This window comes from Aphelocoma coerulescens, chromosome 2 (genome assembly GCF_041296385.1).
Source record: "Aphelocoma coerulescens isolate FSJ_1873_10779 chromosome 2, UR_Acoe_1.0, whole genome shotgun sequence".
NCBI lineage: Eukaryota > Metazoa > Chordata > Aves > Passeriformes > Corvidae > Aphelocoma > Aphelocoma coerulescens.
In genome coordinates this window covers 168,567,209-168,586,371 of record NC_091015.1, presented here as the reverse complement: position 1 = coordinate 168,586,371, position 19,163 = coordinate 168,567,209, and the positions used below count along the sequence as shown (strand labels likewise).

Sequence of the window (19,163 nt, the reverse complement as noted above, 5' to 3'; positions counted from 1 at the left end):
TTCTTTGCTGGCAGTGGAGCACAGCAATAAGTGGTGTCATTTTGGTCTTGCTGCTGACAAAGAGGACTCCAGCTGTTCACCTTAGTGTCGCTGGTTCCCTCTTTACCTGTTTTTTTGGGGTAGAAACTGGTATGAGATCCTCATGGCTGAAGACACTCCATAATTGCCAGTCAGCCCTGATAATTGATCACTGGTTGCTGTTAAGGCAAGGGAACACTCAGCATTTGTCATTATGTAACTGTTTTATCTGAGTTCTAAAGTTAAGAGAATAAATTCCCTCTTTCTGAGTGGCAGTTGCACGTTCACCTGGGACATTTGTAACAGCAGGAAAAGAAAACCTGGGATTATTCTAACTGACAGTTATTTCTAATAATTGGGTCTGGTTTTCTCTCCTGCAGCCTTACAGCATTTGGGGGTTGGAAGGTTCACAGTTTAGTCATGGTGCAGAGTTAGTTTATCCCATTTCCCCTCCCTGTTTTTCCAAATACTGGTTGTTTTAGCCTGCAGAGAACCAAAACTCTGAACTTCCCTGCTCTCCCTTGAGCTGTGTTACTCCCCTCAACCTCTCTTACCTGCCCTATCCGGAGGGGTTTTCCTGCCTCTGATTTGCACTGTGTATTTCTGGTAACCAAGAGACAAAGTGGTACTTTTCCTCTTCTTCCTCTTTGCATGTCTGATCCCTGCCTCCTTCCTCCTTAGTTTGTCTTCATTTGCATTTCCATTGTGTCTCTCTCCCACCACAAAATGATTTCTCTTTCCATGCGATGCATCATGATGTGAGAGCTTTTCCTTCTCACCTGCTTCTTTCCTTGGGACAACACATTTCAAATTCACATTATTTTATCTCACATAAAAGATCCTTCCACACCTGTTCCCTCCACCAGCCTGTACAGGTTTCTCCTTTTCTGCCCTTTCCATACTACTTCCAGATGCCTCCCCTGGCTTGCAGCCGCGGGCTGTTGTCCCCGTTCCCTGTGTGTGCTGTCTGCTCCTTCCCCTCCATGGTCCTGTGCTCTCCCATCGTCTCTGACCTGCTCCAGTGACTCCCCGGTACGTTCCAGGTGAGCTCCTCTGGGGCTGCAGCCCGGGATGGCCGCCTGAAGGTGGGGATGCGGATCCTGGAGGTGAATCACCAGAGCCTGCTGGGAATGACGCACACGGAAGCTGTGCAGATCCTCCGCGGTGTGGGCGATGCGCTCCTCGTGTTGGTGTGTGATGGCTTTGACCCCAAGGCTGCGGCTGCCATCGAGGTGAGGACTGGAGTGCAGGTGCCCTTGGAGTGACCAGAATCCCACCACATGGATCCCACCTCTTTCTTCACAGAATGCTGGATTTTCCTAACCTTTTGCTGTAGATTTTTTTGGTTTTTTGAGGTCCCAGGTTTCAAAGTCTGACCTATGATATGAACTGGAGGGGGTCTTCAGTCCAGAAAAGCAGTGGTCCCTCAGGACTTTCTTCTCCTGGTTCCAGAACAGTCCCACAATAGCACTGCACTGAAAAAAAAGTTTTCAAGATCATTTGCACTCGGTTATGCCCATTTTTTCTTGGCCAGTGTTACATTTATAATAAATGCTCTGGCTCTTAACTGGTATTCATCTTTCCCCACAGGGTAAAACTTCCCTGGAGCAATCCTGTGCCGTCTCTGATTTCTGTTTCCAAGGCTTAGCTAGTCAGCTTTTGTATTCTCCAGTAGAACACGAATGCGATCCCTGCTCACCTTTATCCGCTTCTTGCACCTGGATCAATTTAAATTCAGCTTACTTAGACCTCAGATTCCTCGAACAATTGTCAGCTGAAATAGCAGGGATAGATAGAGCTGGGTGCTCTCAAAGTCTCTTCCAACCCAAACCAGTCTGGGATTCTATGGAATAAGGTTTCAAGTTGTTGAAAGAGTTCTGGTTCTGACTTGGTTGGGATTGTCCTGGTACTCTGTATCTGGGAGCCTGGAATAGGGAATTTTCGGAATGGCCCTCTGTGGGCTTCCACCAGGTGTGATTTGCCTCTTGCTTTGCAGATGTCCCCAGGAATCATTGCAAACCCTTTTGCTGCTGGCATTGGGCGCAAGAACAGCCTGGAGAGTATCTCCTCCATCGACCGGGATCTGAGCCCCGAGGAGGTGGAGATCCTGCAGAAGGTGTGTGCTGTGGCTGAACTGGGAGTGTGTTACAGAGTGAAAGCAGTTTCTGGAAATTTCTAGTGTCTCCCTTGGTGCATGCAGCCTGCAGTGTAATGGGCAGTGCACATGGCATGGGATCAGCAGGACCCAGCACTTGGATCAGGATCACGCTAGGATGGGCCTGTGACACCTTCATGAGGTTCTAGATGCTGCAGGTGTGGAGAGAGCACTGGGTGAGGTGGCTCTAACTCTGCTCTCTCCTAGGAGATGGAAATGGTGAGAGAAGCCACTCAGTGGGAGAGAGAAGAAATGGAGAAAGTGGTGAGAGATAATTTGTGTAGCAGAATCTGTTCGTGGCAGTGGCTCTGCCAAGCCTGTGAGTCCCAAGGAAGGTGTCACAGGTTATCTCTGCTCCATTGTAGTGCCAGGGGGAGCTCTGCCCTGTTGTCAGTGCCATGGGAGTTCTGGATCTCTGCCCCGTTGTCAGTGCCATGGGGCAGAGCTCTGGGCATTCCCTCTCTGTAGTGCACTGCTCTGTTGCCCCGGCTGCTCTTTGGCTTTGCTGTACCTCCCTGTGCACCTCTCTGGTGATGCTCCTGTGATATTCACAAAGGCCACCCTTGTTACCTGCTGGTACCTCCTGGCCAAGCTGCAGCTTCAAGAAAAATGGCCAATGAGCTTGGAAGTCCCAAATTTACTCTGTTTTCTCTGTCCAGCACCCTGTGACTGACAGAGGTTTTGTGAGCAAAGATGAGAACACACAGCTCTGAGCTGCCCTGAGTGGAGAAGTGATGCTGCTAATCAGTCACAGCTTTATGCTCCTCAGTTCACATGGTCATTTCTCTGCTTTGCTGTGAGAGTTTTGTGTCTCTGCCCACTGGTTCAGCCTTGCACAGAAAGAGAGTTTCACAGAAGTAGAATTTCACAGAAATAGATCAGCAGACTCAAGCCCCTTGAGGACTTAGAGTTTCCAGTCATCCCTCTTAAAATGGTAATTTGTCCAGTCAGAGTTGTTGGAAGAAGAGGTAAAACTGAATTCTTCAGTGTTGTCAGTGGGAAGTCTTCTCTCCTGGCAGATGAGTGTGTCCATTTTACAGGTGTTTAGTCAGGTTTCCGGTTCAGACACACCTGAAGTTTCTCTGGGTTCTCTCTGCAGTTGCAATTTCTGAGCTTGTTTACATTTGCTGCCCCACAAGAGCAGGGTGAGGTTGGCAATTCTGGATGGAAGTCAAATGACCTTACAGAATGGTCTTCAACCTGATCCATTTGGAGACGTCCCTCATTGCAGGGGTTGGACTAGATGACCCTGAAAGGTCTCTTCCCACCCAAACCATTCTGAATAATTTGCATAGGAGGGACCTCAGCAGTTCTCTTGGTTCAGCCCAGAGCAGGGGAAATTCAGATCAGATTTAGGTTTTTCCTATAAAATGCCTCATTCCTTGCCTGGGAAGGAGCTCAGAGTGATTTGATGTGGTTTCAGCAAACCTGATTTTATAGTGTTTCTGTTTGAGCAAAGGGTATTCCTGCCAGTTTTAATGTTGGCAGTTTATGGATTTGAATATGGATATATGGATTTAAATACATTCCAGGAGACTTCAGATACAGTGGGTCAGTATCAGCATTCCTAACACCTGTGAATATACTAAGTGTGGCCCCGAACTGTGCTGCTCGGGCTGAACAGGTGGCATTTGTCCAGGCTCAGGTAGAGAAAAATTTTGCCAAAATTTATACTGAGATGACTTAAAAATATTTGGGTCAAAAAAACGCCAGAAAAACCTTTAAGATTTGTGAAGTAGCCTTGGCCTTATCTCATTTTAAAAAATGCTGATGTATTTTGGTGCCACTTCCCTTGGTGTGCCAGGAGGAGGCAGCAATGGATGCTCCAGGCTCCTTGGACCTCCCGGGATCCTGAGGCCTGTGGGCAAAGACATGTTTTTCTGCTGGGCCTTTTAAACCTTGAATCTGGGATTATGTCTCTAAAACTGGTTTTGATGATTAAATTTATCCCAGTGATGGAGCCAGCACTCCTTGGTGGCCACTGGAATACTGAAGGAAGTTCCCATCTCAGTGCCAGATCCCTGGTAATTTCTGTCACCATTTTTGGACCGTTTTTCTTACTCTTCAATGTTTCATGTTCGTTCTTGCACAAGAGCAATAGAGACCAAACGTGTCTCCAGCCCACAGCAGGCTGTGAACTGAACAACTGGGAGGAATTATTCCTTTGCTCTACTCATGGTAGAAGTTTTCAAACCCACTCACTGCTGACACCTCTTGCCTTCAGTTCTCTGATAATTCAGTTTCTAGTAGAAGTGTCAGTAACTCCGAGTCTCTGTGGACTGATTCCTGGTGCTCTCTCCTGGTTCTGTGGCTGTAGTTATTTTTCTAGTCTTAACCCAGGTCCTCCCCAGATATTGTCAGAGATGGATTTGGAGTGTGCCACAGCTCCATCTGGGCTGACTGGTGCCCCTGCCACTCCTCAGAATATGACCTCAGAGAAGAGTCATGCACCAGATTAGTGTCACCTGGAACCTTCACCCTACAGAGAACTCTTGGCCAAAACAAGCACAACCATATGCAGAATAAACTTTAAGATCCCTGAATATCCTTTTGGGAGTTGTGATCCTCCAGAGCATTAGTGTCTTCTCATGCTGCATGTTCTTGCTTGGAGGTCAAGGGGTGATGTGGGACAGTGGTAATCTGTAATGCATGGAATCTGTTTAAGAACAGGGCCCAGGTGCTCAGCAGAATTTTCAGTTGACTCCCTCTAAGCTGCCTTCCACCTCCCATCCTCCCAGTGTCAGGACTTCTGGACCATCTGGTTCCTGCTTGGGAGGAGCAGCTGGGAGGGTTCCATGACAAGAGAAGGGAAGGATGCTGCTGTGCTGTCCCCAGGCCTGGCTCTGCCCAGAGGTGCTGGGTGACAAGTCATAGAAATATCAGTGCACAGAAATCAGTCCTTAGGACAAGTCCCGCGCTGTTCCCTTCCTCTTGCAGCCTGGGAGCAAGCCTGTGGCTGGAGCTTTTGGGATTAGTCACTGGTCACTCTCTAATGTCCCTGCAGTGCTGAGTGACTGTGGGCTGACAGCTGGTGCTGAGCTGACCTTGTGCCAAGACCATTCGTATTTGCATCATTCTGTATGTGATGCTATAAGCCAGCAAGGCCTGTGCTCTGTAGGTTTGTTTTTCCATTCCCTTCCAGCCTGTCCTGTCTGTGCTCCATCGAGGTGTCTCTTCCAGCAATGAGCAAACTCCTCCCCTCCCTTGGTGCTGGTGTAGCTTATGCTTGGGGGCACTGTAGCTCTCCTTACTTTCCCCAGGATTGTCCCTGCTGAGGATCTTGGGGACACCTGCTCTCACCTCTCACCTGTGGCACCCAGATCATCTTGTTCTGTCCCTGTCCATTCTGCTGGTGATAATGATGCAAGTGCCAAATTCCAGCTCCTCCTTCCCCAGTCCCAGTGTTCGTGCTGGGGTTCTGCTCCCACTCTCCTCGTGCTGGCACTGCATCTCTGTTCCCTCAGTAGTTCCTGCCCAGCATGTGTGACCTCTCTGCCTCTCTCTTGTCTCTCTGCTCTGGCTCCGTTCTGTCCCGTGGAAGGAGCGGATGCGTAGGGAGCGGGAGGCAGCCACGCAGCAGCTTGAGGAGGAAGCGGAGGTGAGCAGCACAGGGGAAGGGCTGGAGAGTCCCAGAAAAGGGCTACAGCTAGACTGGAAGACTGGAGAAATCCCCAAAAAGAATTTGTTCCCCAAAGCTTGTGTTTTCCACTCCCTCCCCTAAAAGGATGTGGCTTTGGGGATAAGAGATCAGAACTGAAGAAGCGTGTAAGGGATTGAGGAAAACAGGGGCTGGGTTAGAAACTTTGGCTTCTATTTAGGCTTAGAAAGACAACACATGGGAAGCAAAATTGAATGAAGTTGTACAGTGAATGTGAGTTAAGGTTGGAAAAAGAAACGGTAGAGGAATTGGAGACTTGCTTTCTTAAACATGTCCAGATCCAGCCATTCTGGATGCTGTTGGAGCAAACGGGTAGGTATGGCACATTCTCTCCTCCATAAGGAAGTGGACATGGGGGCAGGAGGAGTGGAGGGATCTGAGCAGTAATGGGTGACCAGGGGTCCACAGTGACACGTTCTCTGCAGGGTTTCTCAAGCCTGGCTCCTGCCGTGAGTTCACATGGTTGTGTTTCAAACAATTCCAGCTTTTTCCAGGCAGTGGGAACTCTGACGAGTTTGGAGATAAGGCCTGGTTATTACTGGGGTGGTTCCCTTTTTATTGGTCTTTCTCATTGATTTAGTTGACTTTGGGCCTGACCTTTCCTGGTGTTTATGTTTTTCTACCCCTCTCCAGAACATCCCCAGTGAACCCCTGCGCCTGGACTACCGGACCCTGGCAGCACTGCCCAGCAGTGGCCTGCAGAGAGGCAACCGTGGCGTGAGTGGGGGATGAGGGCTTCTGTGGGGGGAGGCCATGGGGGGCTGTGGAGGTAGGGGTCCCTGCAGGGGAGGCAGTGAGGGGCTGTGGAGGTGGGGATCCCAACAGAGAAGGCCATGGTGGTTCCTTTAGCTGCCCTCCACCTGTGCCATGGTGTGGGATGTGACAGCATCCTTTGCAAAGCAAAACTGGGAAGCAGAACTGTGGGGGACTCAGGCACTGAAACAGCAGGTAGCTGCAAAAGAAAGATGGGAATAAGAAAATGAGGAGAGCAAGAGCCAGGTAGCTTTGCCTTTTGGGAAGGGAAGAGGCAAAGTTCGAGAAGTTCCAAAAAGCAGAGTTGGGAACAAGGCAGAAGAAAACAGCCTGGTGGGAGAGAAGGGGCTGTGAGTGGGAGAATTCAGGGATTTGTTGTGGAAGGAAGAGGCTCCAAAAAGCTGCCAAGGAGGGAGAGAAAGATTCTTCCTGAGACAGTGATGACAGTGTTGTGTGCACAGCTCAGTTGTAAATCCGTGGTGGGATGGTGTTTAGGAAAGAGGAGGGATGAGGCTGCTGAAAGTATTGAAAATAGGAAAAGTGTAAGGCCAGGTTGGACAGTGCTTGGAGCCATCCCTCTCGGGGAAGTGTCTACCACTGGTGGTCTAGTGGAAGTGTCCCATGGCAGGGAGTGGAACTGGCTGGTCTGCAGGGTCCCTTCCAATCCAAACTACCCTGAGATTCTATTAAAGCCAAGATTCCCCCAGGCCTGCAGAAGGTGAAGTGGCTGTGGCTGTGTGTCGTGATCGAGCCCCGTGGCTCGTGTATCATGTTGTGTATTGTGACTCCTGCCGTGGGCATTCCTGCCCTGTGTCCTGCCTGGCAGTCCCTCATATTTAGTGGCCAAGAGAAATTCCAGATTTCACAAACTTCACAGATTACAAACTTACCTCTCTCCTGTGTTGTTTAAAATCTCACCTCTCCATCTTTTCTTCCTTTTATCTTTCCTGCATCACCCCCATTCTACTGGGTTTCTGCCTGCTCCTTCACACATCCTCAGTCTTTTTCCTTTCCTCCTGTTGCAGCAAGATCTCCGTTTGCTGTCATCATCCCATTCTGCATTCCCATTCCGGTGTTTCAGGATCATCCCTTTCACTTTTCCTGTCTCCATCTCATTCCATGCAGACAGGTCTCCTCTCCTGTTCCCTTTCCTCTGTTACTCCAGGCCTTACTCCAATAACAGCTCTGCTTTGGCTCCAGCTCTGCCTCCTTTTGTTCCCACACTTCCCAGGTTTTGGTTTTTCCCTTTTGCTGTTCACAGAAAAAAGCAGGATCAGGAAAAGGTTTATTTTTAGTATCTCTGAGTGTAACTCAGGAGCTGGAAGAGGGGGAGAGTCAGCCCCAGGCAGCAGCTGCCTCCGTGCGGGACAGCTCGAGTGTGGTCCAGAGCAGAGCAGCATTGTGGGGCTTGTGCCTTGCAGCCGGTGTCAGCCTGGGAATGCCAGGCACGGGAATGTGGGGCTGAGCATGCTGGAATGCCACGGTGATGGGCGGCATCTATAAATGTCCCATCACAAGGAAGGGTCCGTGGGTGCCTATGTTTGTGCAGCTGTCACTAACCCTGTCTTTGCTCTGGTTTGAAAAGTACATCTGCCTGGATCATGGAGACGGGGAGGTTCTGGTGTAGGGAGAGGGAAGTTCTGGTGGTCTTTCAGGAGCTGCCCTGGCTTGTTAGGTGACTGCTGGAAGACTCAGCCAGGATCAGTCTGGCCAGTGGAAGAGCAGGCAGGTCAGTAACAGATCGTTTATCTCTGGACAACCTCCTCCAGAGGACTGGTGCTCTTGCCCTGTTCCCATTGTGGTTTTCTCTTTCTTCCTGCCTCCAGGCCAATTCTCACCACGTACGTTCTCCTCTAAACAGTGACTGGGTGTCTTTTACTGCTGCATAGTTCCCCGTGAGGGAGCTGCAGGGAACAGTTCCTGTCCTCACCATGGGACACGAAGATCTTTTCTTGATGTGGAGCAGGAGGAGGTGCAGGTCCATCTGTCCACTGTGGAACAGGAGGTGTAGATCTCTCCACTGACCACTGTAACTGTGGGTGGAATTAGTCATAAGGATTCTCCAAGAATGGTCCCCAGAGAAGGGAGCAGGTGGTTGTCTGTCTTGGATCGATCTGTGTTGCTACATCTGGGTCCCTTTGTGAGCAGGATTTAACAAAGGCTGGTGAGAGGCCTGTTCTGTTTGTCCACTGTTCTAAGCCAAAGTGAAAACTCCCATTGGAAGCAGCCTGGGAATGCTGGTTTGAGTGATGCTCTTCGGCCTTGCACCCAGTGCACTGCAGCATCTGGATAGAGGCTGTAGCTGCCCTGTTCCTGGAAGTGTCCAAGGCCAGGTTGGATGAGACTTGGAGCAACCTGGTTTAATGGAAGGTGTCCCTGCCTATGGCAAGGGGGTGGAACATGATGAGTTTTCAGGTCCCTTCCCACCCAAACCATCCTGGGATTCTGTGGCTCTGACATTTCCCTTACAGAAGTCAAAGAGCTGTTACAGTCTCTATCTTCTGCATTGAACAGGAATGAAAGCCAGACCTTTGAGGGACTGATCACAGCAAAATGATTCAAGTCCAGTTTTGCTTTCTGGACTATGAGAAATGGAGAAGATTTGACATATCCCAGTACCAGGTCACCATGGTTAGTTAATTAGCAACCCGTGCTTTCTGTTCTGAATCTATTTCTCTTCAGTTTCTTGCCATTGATTCTTTTTTTTCACTTGTTCATCGGATTTAAGATTGGATTTCTTTCAGTGCCAGGGAGGATGCAGGGTAGCACGTCTGTCTTGTCTGCAAGCTGGGAAAGCACGCTGCATTGCCTAAATTTTTGCTCACCCAAAATAGAAATTGTGGCTTGTCTGACAGGAATGGCCCCAGTGAGGCTGGGGAGCGAGGAATCCCTCACCAGGACACACTGCAGCAGGAGCTGGAGCTCACAGCAAGACACAGATCCAGCCCAGTTCCAGTCGGGTCCAACAGCAAAACAGGGATTGAGGCTCCCCACTGACTGTCAGGCATTATGGCACTCTGGGGAAAAGTGGTTAGAAGTAGGGTTTTTACACTGAAAAATCACGTAGCCACAACAGCAGAATTTCTCAGGGTAGCACAGGCTTCACTGATGAGGAAACACGATATGAGCCAGGGCTCTGCCAACCACAGAGGTTGGGTTGGGGGTTAAGGGAGGGCCTCTGAAATTCCTGAGCCTCCCAGCTGCCATTGTAGTCACCAGCCCACCCTTGAGAGCTATTTTGGTGACCACTGCCATGACACAGGACCTGAAGAATGTGCTCTGAGCGGGAGAGGTCTTTCTGCTCCCTGGAGGCACTTGGATGGAAGCTTTGGTCTTTGCTCTCTGATTCTCACTGCTCCCCTAAGGAAGGCTCTGGCTGTGGTAACAAACTCTCTTCTATGGCATTAAGAGGAAGGGTCAGGGCTTCATTTGGGCTGTGTGCATTGGGCCCCAACAGAGCTGGGACTGCCTCAGTCCTGCCATCAGCAAGAGCCACCCAAAGGGTCTGTGCTCTGTCCGCTGCAGTGAGCTCTGGTGTTTTGGGTGTGTTGTGGTGCAGTGGGGCCATTAGAGCATGTTCACCTGTGCAGGTGTGGTGGAAGTGCAGGGAGCGGGTGTTGTGTGACTGTGTGGCAGTGTTGGGGTGACAGTAGAGGCTGGGCTGTAGGCGGTGGGGCTCAGTGAAGTGGGGGTTGAACTGGATGATCTCCAGAGGTGCCTTCCAACCCCAACTACTATTCTGTGATTCTGTGTGCTGAGGTGAGCGGGGGGGAACGTGTGCTTGTACAGGTGCTGGAAATGAGTTTGGCTGGGGAGCAGCTGCAGGAATGTGTGTGAGTTGGAGGAGCGCAGGGAGTATCTGTCAGTTCCCCAGGGTATGTGTGCATGGCGAGGTCCTCTCCTGGAAGTGACATTGGGGGTCACAGACTGGTGGTAGAGCAGGAGAGAGGGTCGGGATGGTGTGTGGGCATTAGCACTGGAATTCTCTCCCCTGTCCTTCAGCAGCTGCTCTGTATTTTCTCCCTCCTCTTCTTTACTCTGTTCTCCTTATTTCTCTCTGATCCTTCTGTTTTCCTCTCAGCCTGTTCAGTGTGCTAAGCCCAGCTCCAGCATGGAGGGTGACTGCGCGGTGCTGTCCCTGCCCACGGCATGGGACAGCCGGGAGGTGTCCCCGGACCCAGCGGCAGGCGCAACCAGGCCCCCCCGGCACCCCACACCTCCCCGCCAGCACACGAGCGGGGCAGAACAGCCCCAGGGAGACAAGCAGGACCCCGTGGGGTGTCCCTTGTCCCAGGAGCAGCTGCCAGAGACGCCAGAGTGTTTGATCGACTCGCAGCCCATCCCCTTCAGTGAGAACCCCTTTGTGGTGGCCAACCGCAGGGGCAAGGCCACAGGCACGGCTGGCCTGGGGGGGCCCCCCCTGGGCTATGGCAGGGGGGGCGTGCTGAAGACCAGCCTGTACTCCAAGGCAAGCAGTGTGTAGCGTGTGGCATGCACTCACACAGTCGAGCCACTGCACCCTACTAAACCCCGGTGCCGGGCAGCACGGCGCCCGTGGGCCGGTTCCCCCAACCTGTGTGCCCCCAGCACTGTGTACAGGGGCCATCGGTCCCCAGCGGTCAGTGTGTCATCCTCCAGCCACTAATGCACCCTGGTGATAGCGGCACATGCACTGCCAGGCCCTGCTGAGGGGACAGGATGGCATCTGTGACTTCCGCGCTGTCCCTCTGGGTCTGGCTGGGAGCAGTGGCATCCCTGCCTGCTTAGCTGGCAGCAGGGAGCTGGCAGGACTAGTAGAAGATCAGTGCTGGTGCCACACTTCCATTCCTGGGCTTGAACACAGCCCTTCCTAGACATCTGAAAAGCACAGTTGATCCGCAGCCCAGGAGCTGCTCCTCCAAGGGACACTATTCAGTAGATTTAAGACTTTGCAATTTCAAGGGAGAACTTTGCTTTCTGCTCTGGGAAATCTGTTTGTATTTGACGTTCCTGCTGTTGCACAGGGAACCTGTGGTGGAGCACAGACTAGATCCAAAGATACCATCCTCCAGATGAGCACCATGTTGCTCTCCTCTTCTTCCTTTTTCAGCAGCCTTTTGGGAGGTCTGAAAAGCAAAACAACCCCACATAAACAGCCCCATACACAGAGGATAAACCAACCAATCAACAAACCCAATCCTCAGCTATAGTGATCTTGGAGGTGTTTCAGTTCCTTGGTAGGAGTTCCACAGGTGTGTAGCCAGGTGAGCTTAGAGCAAGGTATCTGGAATCTGTGCTCCAGTATAAACTTCAGGTCACTTTAGGCTTGGTCTGTCTAAATACTGTTGCCCAAGACTGACTTGAATCAACTGAGCATGTGTGTGGCTGTGGTATTAGTGACTGGGAACTGTAGGTTTGCCTAAATAGTTCCCTAAATCCCAGATGACCTGCTTCTACATTAAGGCATTTGAAATACTTCTGAAACGTGCTCCTCCGTTCTGCAGTCAGAGTACAGGGGGTTCCTGGGACGCTGCTCTCTGCTCAGCTCTTGGGCCGGGCTGTTGGCTGGCTCAGCCGAGCATCAGTGCCAGAGGTTCCTCTGGAAGTGAGGAGAGCCCTGTCTTCCTCCAGCCAGGAATGGCTTTTTTTGCTCAGTGTCTGTGCAGCAGGAGGTTTGCCTGCACCGTGACCCTGCCTGTGAGTGCTGTGAAGAGTGAGGAAAGAGGATTCCTGGGACACGCTGTGAGGCAGAGGCTGTAACCTGATCCAGCTGGCCTCACAGGGCACTGGGATATGGTCCTGGTTCCAATGTTTAACATCATTCTCTTGCTGTTTCTGGTGTTTTTTGGCATGTGCCAGGTGCTGCTGGGCCCTGCTAAGCTTGCTCCCTGGGGAAGGGCCGTCGCTGGATGTCCAGGGTGTCCCACACCTCCTGGGGTGTACAGACCCCTCCTGCTGCAGAGTAACACTCGAGCTTTGTCTTGAGCTTTGTCTTCTCTCTTTCAGGCTCCTGTGGGCGAGTCTGGGACAGGAAATTCCAGGCGTGAAACCCCCTATTCTCCCAGTAATCCACAGGTGAGACTGTCCCCAGGACAGGTGATACGGGAAAGGCAGGGAGGCACTTCAGGGATAAAGGACAGAGGTAGCTGAGGGCAATTTCCATTCTTGAGTGACACCCTCAAGGTGGAGGGGATCCCTCACAGCAGGCAGCCAGAGAGCAAGAGAAGAACTCCCTCCTTCTAAATGTCTCAGAGAGCCAGGATGGTAATTAGCTGGTCATAAATAAGCTCTGAGGGGTAACTTAATTGCAGGGTGATGAGGAGGGGCTACAACATGTAGTTGTGAATTTTTTGGGAATGGTCTCACCAGTGCCTTGTGCAGAGATTCTTTAATTCTGGCAACTGGTATGTAGTAAGAAATGGAGGAGTCAGGATTTGGAAAATGATCTTGGGTCTGTAAAGCAGAGCTGCCCACTGCTGCCCAGGCTTGCAGAGGACCCCTGGTTCTTTGTGTGACACTGGAGGTGACCCACGTGAACTGTTGGGCAGGAGGGTCCAGCTGCAGCCAGTTCTAGGTGACCCTGCCCTCAGGGAGTGATTGCTACAGCTCCTTGCTCAGAGGGTTTTCCTCTGGAATGGGAAGTGTCTTTAATTCTTGTAACTCCTGATTATTTTTTCTTTATAAACGTTACCTTTTCTCCCTGGACATTCATATTCCTTATATGATCTCTGAACTTTCCTTTTCAATATCTGAGTCTTTGATCCCTCTGTCCATCCCATGGCAGGAGGTGTCACAGCTCAGCTGGGCCTTTTGAAGTTAAATGAACTTAAATAGATTTTTAAATTTTCCCTTTACAGTCATTGTCTACTACTGGGTTTTATGTTGGGGGCTGGAGTGAACTGCCACTCGTACTTTGTTCTCTGTCCTTATTCATTTTGGGTCTGTTGCGTTCATTTTGTAGTCCAGCTGTTCTCCAGCTGCTCTCCCCACCAGCTCTGGCACTTCCCTGGTCTTCAGTGAATCATTTCAGTTCTCAGAGCTGGACAGGAGCTCTTGAGGTGAACAGAATCACCTTGGGGTGAGGTGACTGCTAACACAGGCTTAGGAGAAGGGTCAGGACCATGTAGGAAGCAGTAGGAGCAGCACTTCAGTCCGTCTTCTGCTGCTTCTCAGCCTGTCTCCCTCAGTTCTTGGATCATTTAGAACTGAGTCTTCATCAGGAACACAGCAAGATTAGAAGATACTGTCTGTTACAGCTAAACTATTTCAATGCACTTTGTTCTAGCTGTGTTTCCCTATTTGCATTTCTGACAGCAGCTGGGTTATTTTTAAGTTTTCCTTTTACCACAAGCGCCAATTTTATTTGAGATCGGTTTTCACAGAATCCCAGCATGGTTTGGGTGGGAAGGGACCTTTGAGACAATCTCATCCCAGCCCCCTGTCATGGACAGGGACACCTTCCACTATCCCAGATTGCTCCAAGCCCTGTCCAACCAGGGCTTGGACACTTCCAGGGATGGGGCAGCCATAGCTTCTCTGGACAACCTGTGCCAGGGCCTCACCACCCTTGAAGGAAAAAATTTCTTACCCAAATCTCATCTAATCCCGTCTCTGGCAGGGGGAAGCCATTCCCCCTTGTGCTGTCACTCCAGGCCCTTGTCCAAAGTCCCTGTCCAGCTGTCTTGGGAGCCCTTTAAGGCACTGGAAGGGGCTCTAACGTCTCCCTGCAGCCTTCTCTTCTCCAGGCTGAACACTCCCAGATCTCTCTTTGTCTGGGGGTTAGGAGTCTTGACCTTCAGATTGTTGCTCTAGAGCAGAAGCTCTGAGGAATTTTGTCTCTTATTCTCTGGCTCCATCTATTTTTAATGTTAATTCTTTGGTTTCAATATCTTGTAGTCCAGCCGGAGTTTATGGGCTTATTTCAGAGAATTCCTTGAGGGAAATGGAATCCTTTGTCCTGAGTTGGCATTGTGATGGTCATGCCTGGCCTCAAGTTCTGCAAGGGGGTGGTGGGGGGTAGGAGGTGTTTGTGGTGGATCTGTGTGTGCCAAGCAGGGCAGAGGGGCTTCCCTGTGGTGGGGACCCCACCAGCTCCAGCTGCTGCAGTCTCTCTGCTTCTCTCCTGCGGAAAACCCAGTCTCTCCGTTTTCTCTCCCATTCTCTCCCCTGCCGATGCCCCTCTCCAGGTGCCCGCAGCCCCCCGGCCTCCTCACCTGGCCGGCAGGGAGACGCGCTTTGTAAGTGCTGTTGGTGTGCGGTGTGCGCTGCTGCTCCGGCTGCTCCCGCTGCCCGCGCCCCCTCCTCTGGCCCCACGTCCCCGTGGGGACTTGGGACTCCTCTGGGGCTCCCCCGGGGCTCACTGGGGGAGCAGCACCCTGATGGCACCCGAGGCACGAGGGGCTGCTCCCCGTGCGTCACTGCTGTGGTGGCACCTGCGAGCGCTTTGGGGAGGAGCTGCGGTGGGATGGCTTTGCTCGGGCTCGGGGGCAAGTGCGGAGGGTGGGGATATGCCCAGGGAATGTGCCATGGGCCAGGAGCAGGGGATGTGCCCAGGGACCAGGAGCTGGGGATGTGAGCAGGAGACAGGAGCAGGGACTGTGACCACAGGCCAGAACCTGGAGGTGTGCCCAGGGACCAGGAGCAGGGGCTGTGCCCATGGGCCAGGACTATCCAAGAGCTGGGGTCAGAGTTTGGAGATGTGCAGAGAGCTGCAAGGGCCTCCTTGCATAGCAGAGGTGCTGGGAGAGGCTCTTGGAGGTGGGCTCTGGCCTGTCCTCACCGAAGAAGCAGGTATGGGGGGGCAGGGGTTCTGTGGGACCTGGAGCTCCCCATACAAGGTGGGCAGTAGGGCAGGGGTAAACTGAAGGTGTTCAGGGTGGACTCCAGATTTACCCCTGTATTTCTGTTTGCAGGCTTCCATTAACTTCATTACCTCGCAGGATGACAGTAAATCAGTGAGTACAGCTGCCGTGAGTCCTGACTGTGGTGTCCCTGTGCATCCCCCAACACATGCAGCTTGTCTCTTCCTCCTGTTGGCTCTTACTCTGTCTCCTCCAGTCCTCCACTTTGCCTCAAGTTTGTACAAATGCATCAGGTCTTAAATACGGTCCATCTGAAAACCCAACACAACTGTTCTTGCAGCTTTTACTCCTGTTTTCCCTCGCAGCTTCACCTCCTGCAGGTTTTGCTGGCTTACCCAGTTGCTGCTGCCACTTTCTCTAGTTGAAGATGCTTTGTTGACTTTCACACAACATCCAGCAGTGGTGGTGACATCTAGGAGAAGTTTCAGACTCTTGCCTCTGCTCCAATAACTGCATTTCTAGTCAGAGCTCTGACTCGGTCTTGTTCACTTCCATCCACAGCTTCTGCCCATTCCCATTCCTGGCTGATGTTTCCCTACTTCCATCCCTGGTGCTCACATTTTCTGAGCTTCATCACACTTACCATACCCTGCAAACCCTTGTAGCTGCTGCTGGTATGGCAGGTGCTTCCTTGTGTCCTGGCCTTCTCTGTAATCTACTGGTCCTGTGTAACCCTTCATTGGCTGAGTCTTTTTGGTGTTGGCTCCAAGAGCTCTCCCTGCCAGCAGCTGGAGCAGGCAGCACAGTGGAGGAAAGGAGCAGGGGTGCATGGATTTGCAATTTGTTTATTCACCTGCATGGCAGGCACCTCACTGCCCTAACTGCTCATTTCTCTTCTCTCTTTCTCCCTCCCCTTCTCTTCCTCTGCCTTTCCCCATCCTGTCCTGGGGCATTGGCATGAGCAGACCAAGCCTGGCGTCATTCAGCCTCTCTCCCGCGTGCGACAAAGTGCTGCCTCACACAGTGCGGAAGAGGGGGACAGCCCCAACCCCTTCCAGCAGCCCGAGCCATGCTTCAGGATCCACAGCTCTGTAAGTGGCCTGGGGTTTCCTCCCTGAAAGCCGTGTGTCTGCCCTGGGTGGCTGTAGTGCCAGTGTTGTGGGGGCAGGACACCCTCCCAGAGGTGACTCTGTGCTTTGATGACCATGTGCCTGAGCTAAGGCTGGTGGTGTCCATGCACCAGTCTGGGCTCTCTGAGAAGGAGCCCACATTCCTCACAGGCAGAGCCAGGTCAGTGAAGCCTGTTTATTTCTCTGGGCCTCCCCAGCTGCCCCATGGCTCCATGACCCTGTCCCAGGAGTCTGCGCTGCTGAAGCTTTTGTGGCCAAAATCCCCAGACCAGATACAGGTTTAGAGCCATATCTGTGAGATGTTGAATTCTGTGGAGACATAAATCTTACAGAACCTTTGTTGATGTCTGGCACCTTGGAACAAAAGCCAATACCATCCTGCCAATGGGTTTTATGGTTTGCAAAATGATTAGTTTTGAAAGGTTCATATTCCTGGGGCTGTTTGTTGATGGGAGAGAAAAATTCGGGTATTTGGTCTTTGTCATGACAGAAGACCTGTGTTCCTCCAATATAAAAGTGGAAGGAATAGTGGAAGGTGTCCCTGCCCACGGCAGAGAGGAAGGACTGGATGGGCTTTAAGTCCCTTCCCACACAAACCATCCTGGGTGAGATTCCATGAATCCAGCCCTTCTCTCCCTACTGGAGCTTGTACAATGTGATACCAAAACAGAGACCTGGTTTGCAGGCAAACAGCTGTACAGGATCCATGGGATTGGACAAGGTTCACATTTTACAGTCTCTTCTCATCTCACTGTGCTGTCCTTCAGCCCATGCAGAAGGAGAATCATCAAACAGCATAATTTAGCCCTAGTGTAGGACTAAGAAAAACCAGAAAGGCCTGGAAATGGATTAGTGCAGCTGGAAGGTTGGAGGAGTGAACAGCTAAAGGGGGTTTACTTTCCAGCAGAAGGAAGGTTGTGGTGTCATTGCCCCCCACTCCTTACATTTCTGTGATGCTTTCAGCAGGTGACCCCAGTGCTGCTTCCCCCCAGACATGGCAGGAAGGGTCACAGGGAACGTGGGTGAGGAAAGGACCAGCAAAGACAGAGACAAGCAGTAGGAAGGTCCCTTCAGGGCTTGTCAGATGTTTCTCAGTAAGTTTAATTCTGCAAAGGGAAAATTTGAGGTGAAAGGCAGATCTCCTCCAGATCACAGATCCCTGGATCAGATTGTGGAATCACAGGGTGGTTTGGGTTGGGAGGGACCTTAAAGACAGGGACACCTTCCACTAGAGGGAATCTTGTTCAGCCCTAGTCAGAGTCAATGTGTAGCTGTCCTGTTCTAGCCCAAAAAAACCCTGATTCAGGTAGGCACTTGCTGGTTGAATTGGGTGGAAATCCTCAAGGACTGGGACAGCAATGTGCCTTTGGCCAAAGGATCTGTCACAAGATTCTTATCAGCTCAGTGAAGACCTGTGCCACCAAAAGTACCATTCCTTCACCATCCAGGCAATAGAATGGGGCTGTGATCCTTGTGCTGCTGTGTATAGTCTATGTGCAGTGCCCTGCTCCTCGCGTTCCTGCCCAAGGCTCAGGAGCAGCCTTTGCAAGGCTTACACGTTCCTTACATGTTCCCTAACATATTCCTTTCCATATTCCACTCATCAGGCTCTGCGGGCCAAGAGCTGGGCTGTGTTTCCCCCGTGTGGGTTTTTCCACCCCACCTGTGCTCACCTTTACCTCCTGTCTGTCCCTGTAGCAAAAACCATCGCCACCGTCGCCACCCTCCCCCGACGAGGTCCCCATCAATGTCAAGCAGGCCTACAAGACCTTCGCAGCCGTGCCCCTGTCCCACCCACTGCTCGGGACACAGGTAACTCGAGCTGCTGGGGGTAACATCAGCACAGGTGCGAGCTGCCAGAGGTGAGAAGGGAAGGAGGTGATGATTTGTTCCCTCCAAAAAAAGCTGCTGTAGAGGAGGGACATGTTGTGAGGTCCTGTGGAAGTTGGAGTCTGTTCATGATGCAGATGGGTCATCCTGGCAGAGTCCTGTCTGTATCAGGTCCTGGAAGCTCATGGAATCTCATGGCGTTGTTATTCTCCCCAGACATTGGGGTACTGATGTACAACCATGCTGTTCTCATGCAAAGGAACTCTGAAATTCCAAACAGGGCCAGTCTATACCTGTGCTGAAATACTTTTGAATAGATTTTGATCTTCATTGTAACTCTTCCTTTTCCCCTCCATGTAGTTGAATCATGGTACAGTCTGGGCTAGGTGAGGCCTTGGAGGTCATTGCCTCAGTCCCCCATGCAAAATAGGGCAGCCTTGGGTGTAAGAGCCATAGAATCCTGGAGCATCCTGAGTTGGAAGGGACCCACAAGGATCATCAAGTCCAGCTCAGGACACCCCCAGGAATCCCACCGTGTGCCTGAGAGCATTGTTCAAATGCCTCCAAAGTTGTAGGAGGTTGCTCAGGCCGATCCACTCAAGTTCTGAATTCTGAATTAGTTTTTGGAGTGTGTTTGGATAAAGCCAGAGGTCATCTCCTTGCTCTCTTTTTGTGGGTCCTTTCAGTTTGTCTAATTATAAAACTTTCTTCTTTTCCATAACTCATTTGCAGTTCTCAGTTTATTCCTATGGATTCCTGGTTCACAGATGGATTTTGTGGATCAGTTTCCTCCCCCTGTACTTCTACTCATCTAGTATTTTGTTATGCATCCCAGTTTA

The 19,163-nt window shown here is 51.3% G+C and overlaps 1 protein-coding gene across 14 annotated transcripts in view; it reads left to right on the top strand.

Annotated features, from left to right (window-relative positions):
- The window catches only part of SCRIB (scribble planar cell polarity protein), a 97,446-nt gene that overhangs the window by 58,300 nt on the left and 19,983 nt on the right, over window positions 1-19,163 (top strand). For 5 of the 14 annotated variants that reach the window (XM_069005648.1, XM_069005649.1, XM_069005646.1 and 2 more), the window contains 10 exons: window positions 1,062-1,250; window positions 2,015-2,134; window positions 2,381-2,437; window positions 5,715-5,771; window positions 6,465-6,548; window positions 10,666-11,052; window positions 12,570-12,638; window positions 15,476-15,517; window positions 16,330-16,455; window positions 18,193-18,306. In XM_069005648.1, coding sequence (XP_068861749.1) covers window positions 1,062-1,250; window positions 2,015-2,134; window positions 2,381-2,437; window positions 5,715-5,771; window positions 6,465-6,548; window positions 10,666-11,052; window positions 12,570-12,638; window positions 15,476-15,517; window positions 16,330-16,455; window positions 18,193-18,306 — 1,245 coding nt within the window. The remainder of the gene's footprint in view (window positions 1-1,061; window positions 1,251-2,014; window positions 2,135-2,380; window positions 2,438-5,714; window positions 5,772-6,464; window positions 6,549-10,665; window positions 11,053-12,569; window positions 12,639-15,475; window positions 15,518-16,329; window positions 16,456-18,192; window positions 18,307-19,163) is intronic. The other 9 variants (XM_069005652.1, XM_069005651.1, XM_069005647.1 and 6 more) reach the window with 9 other exon arrangements.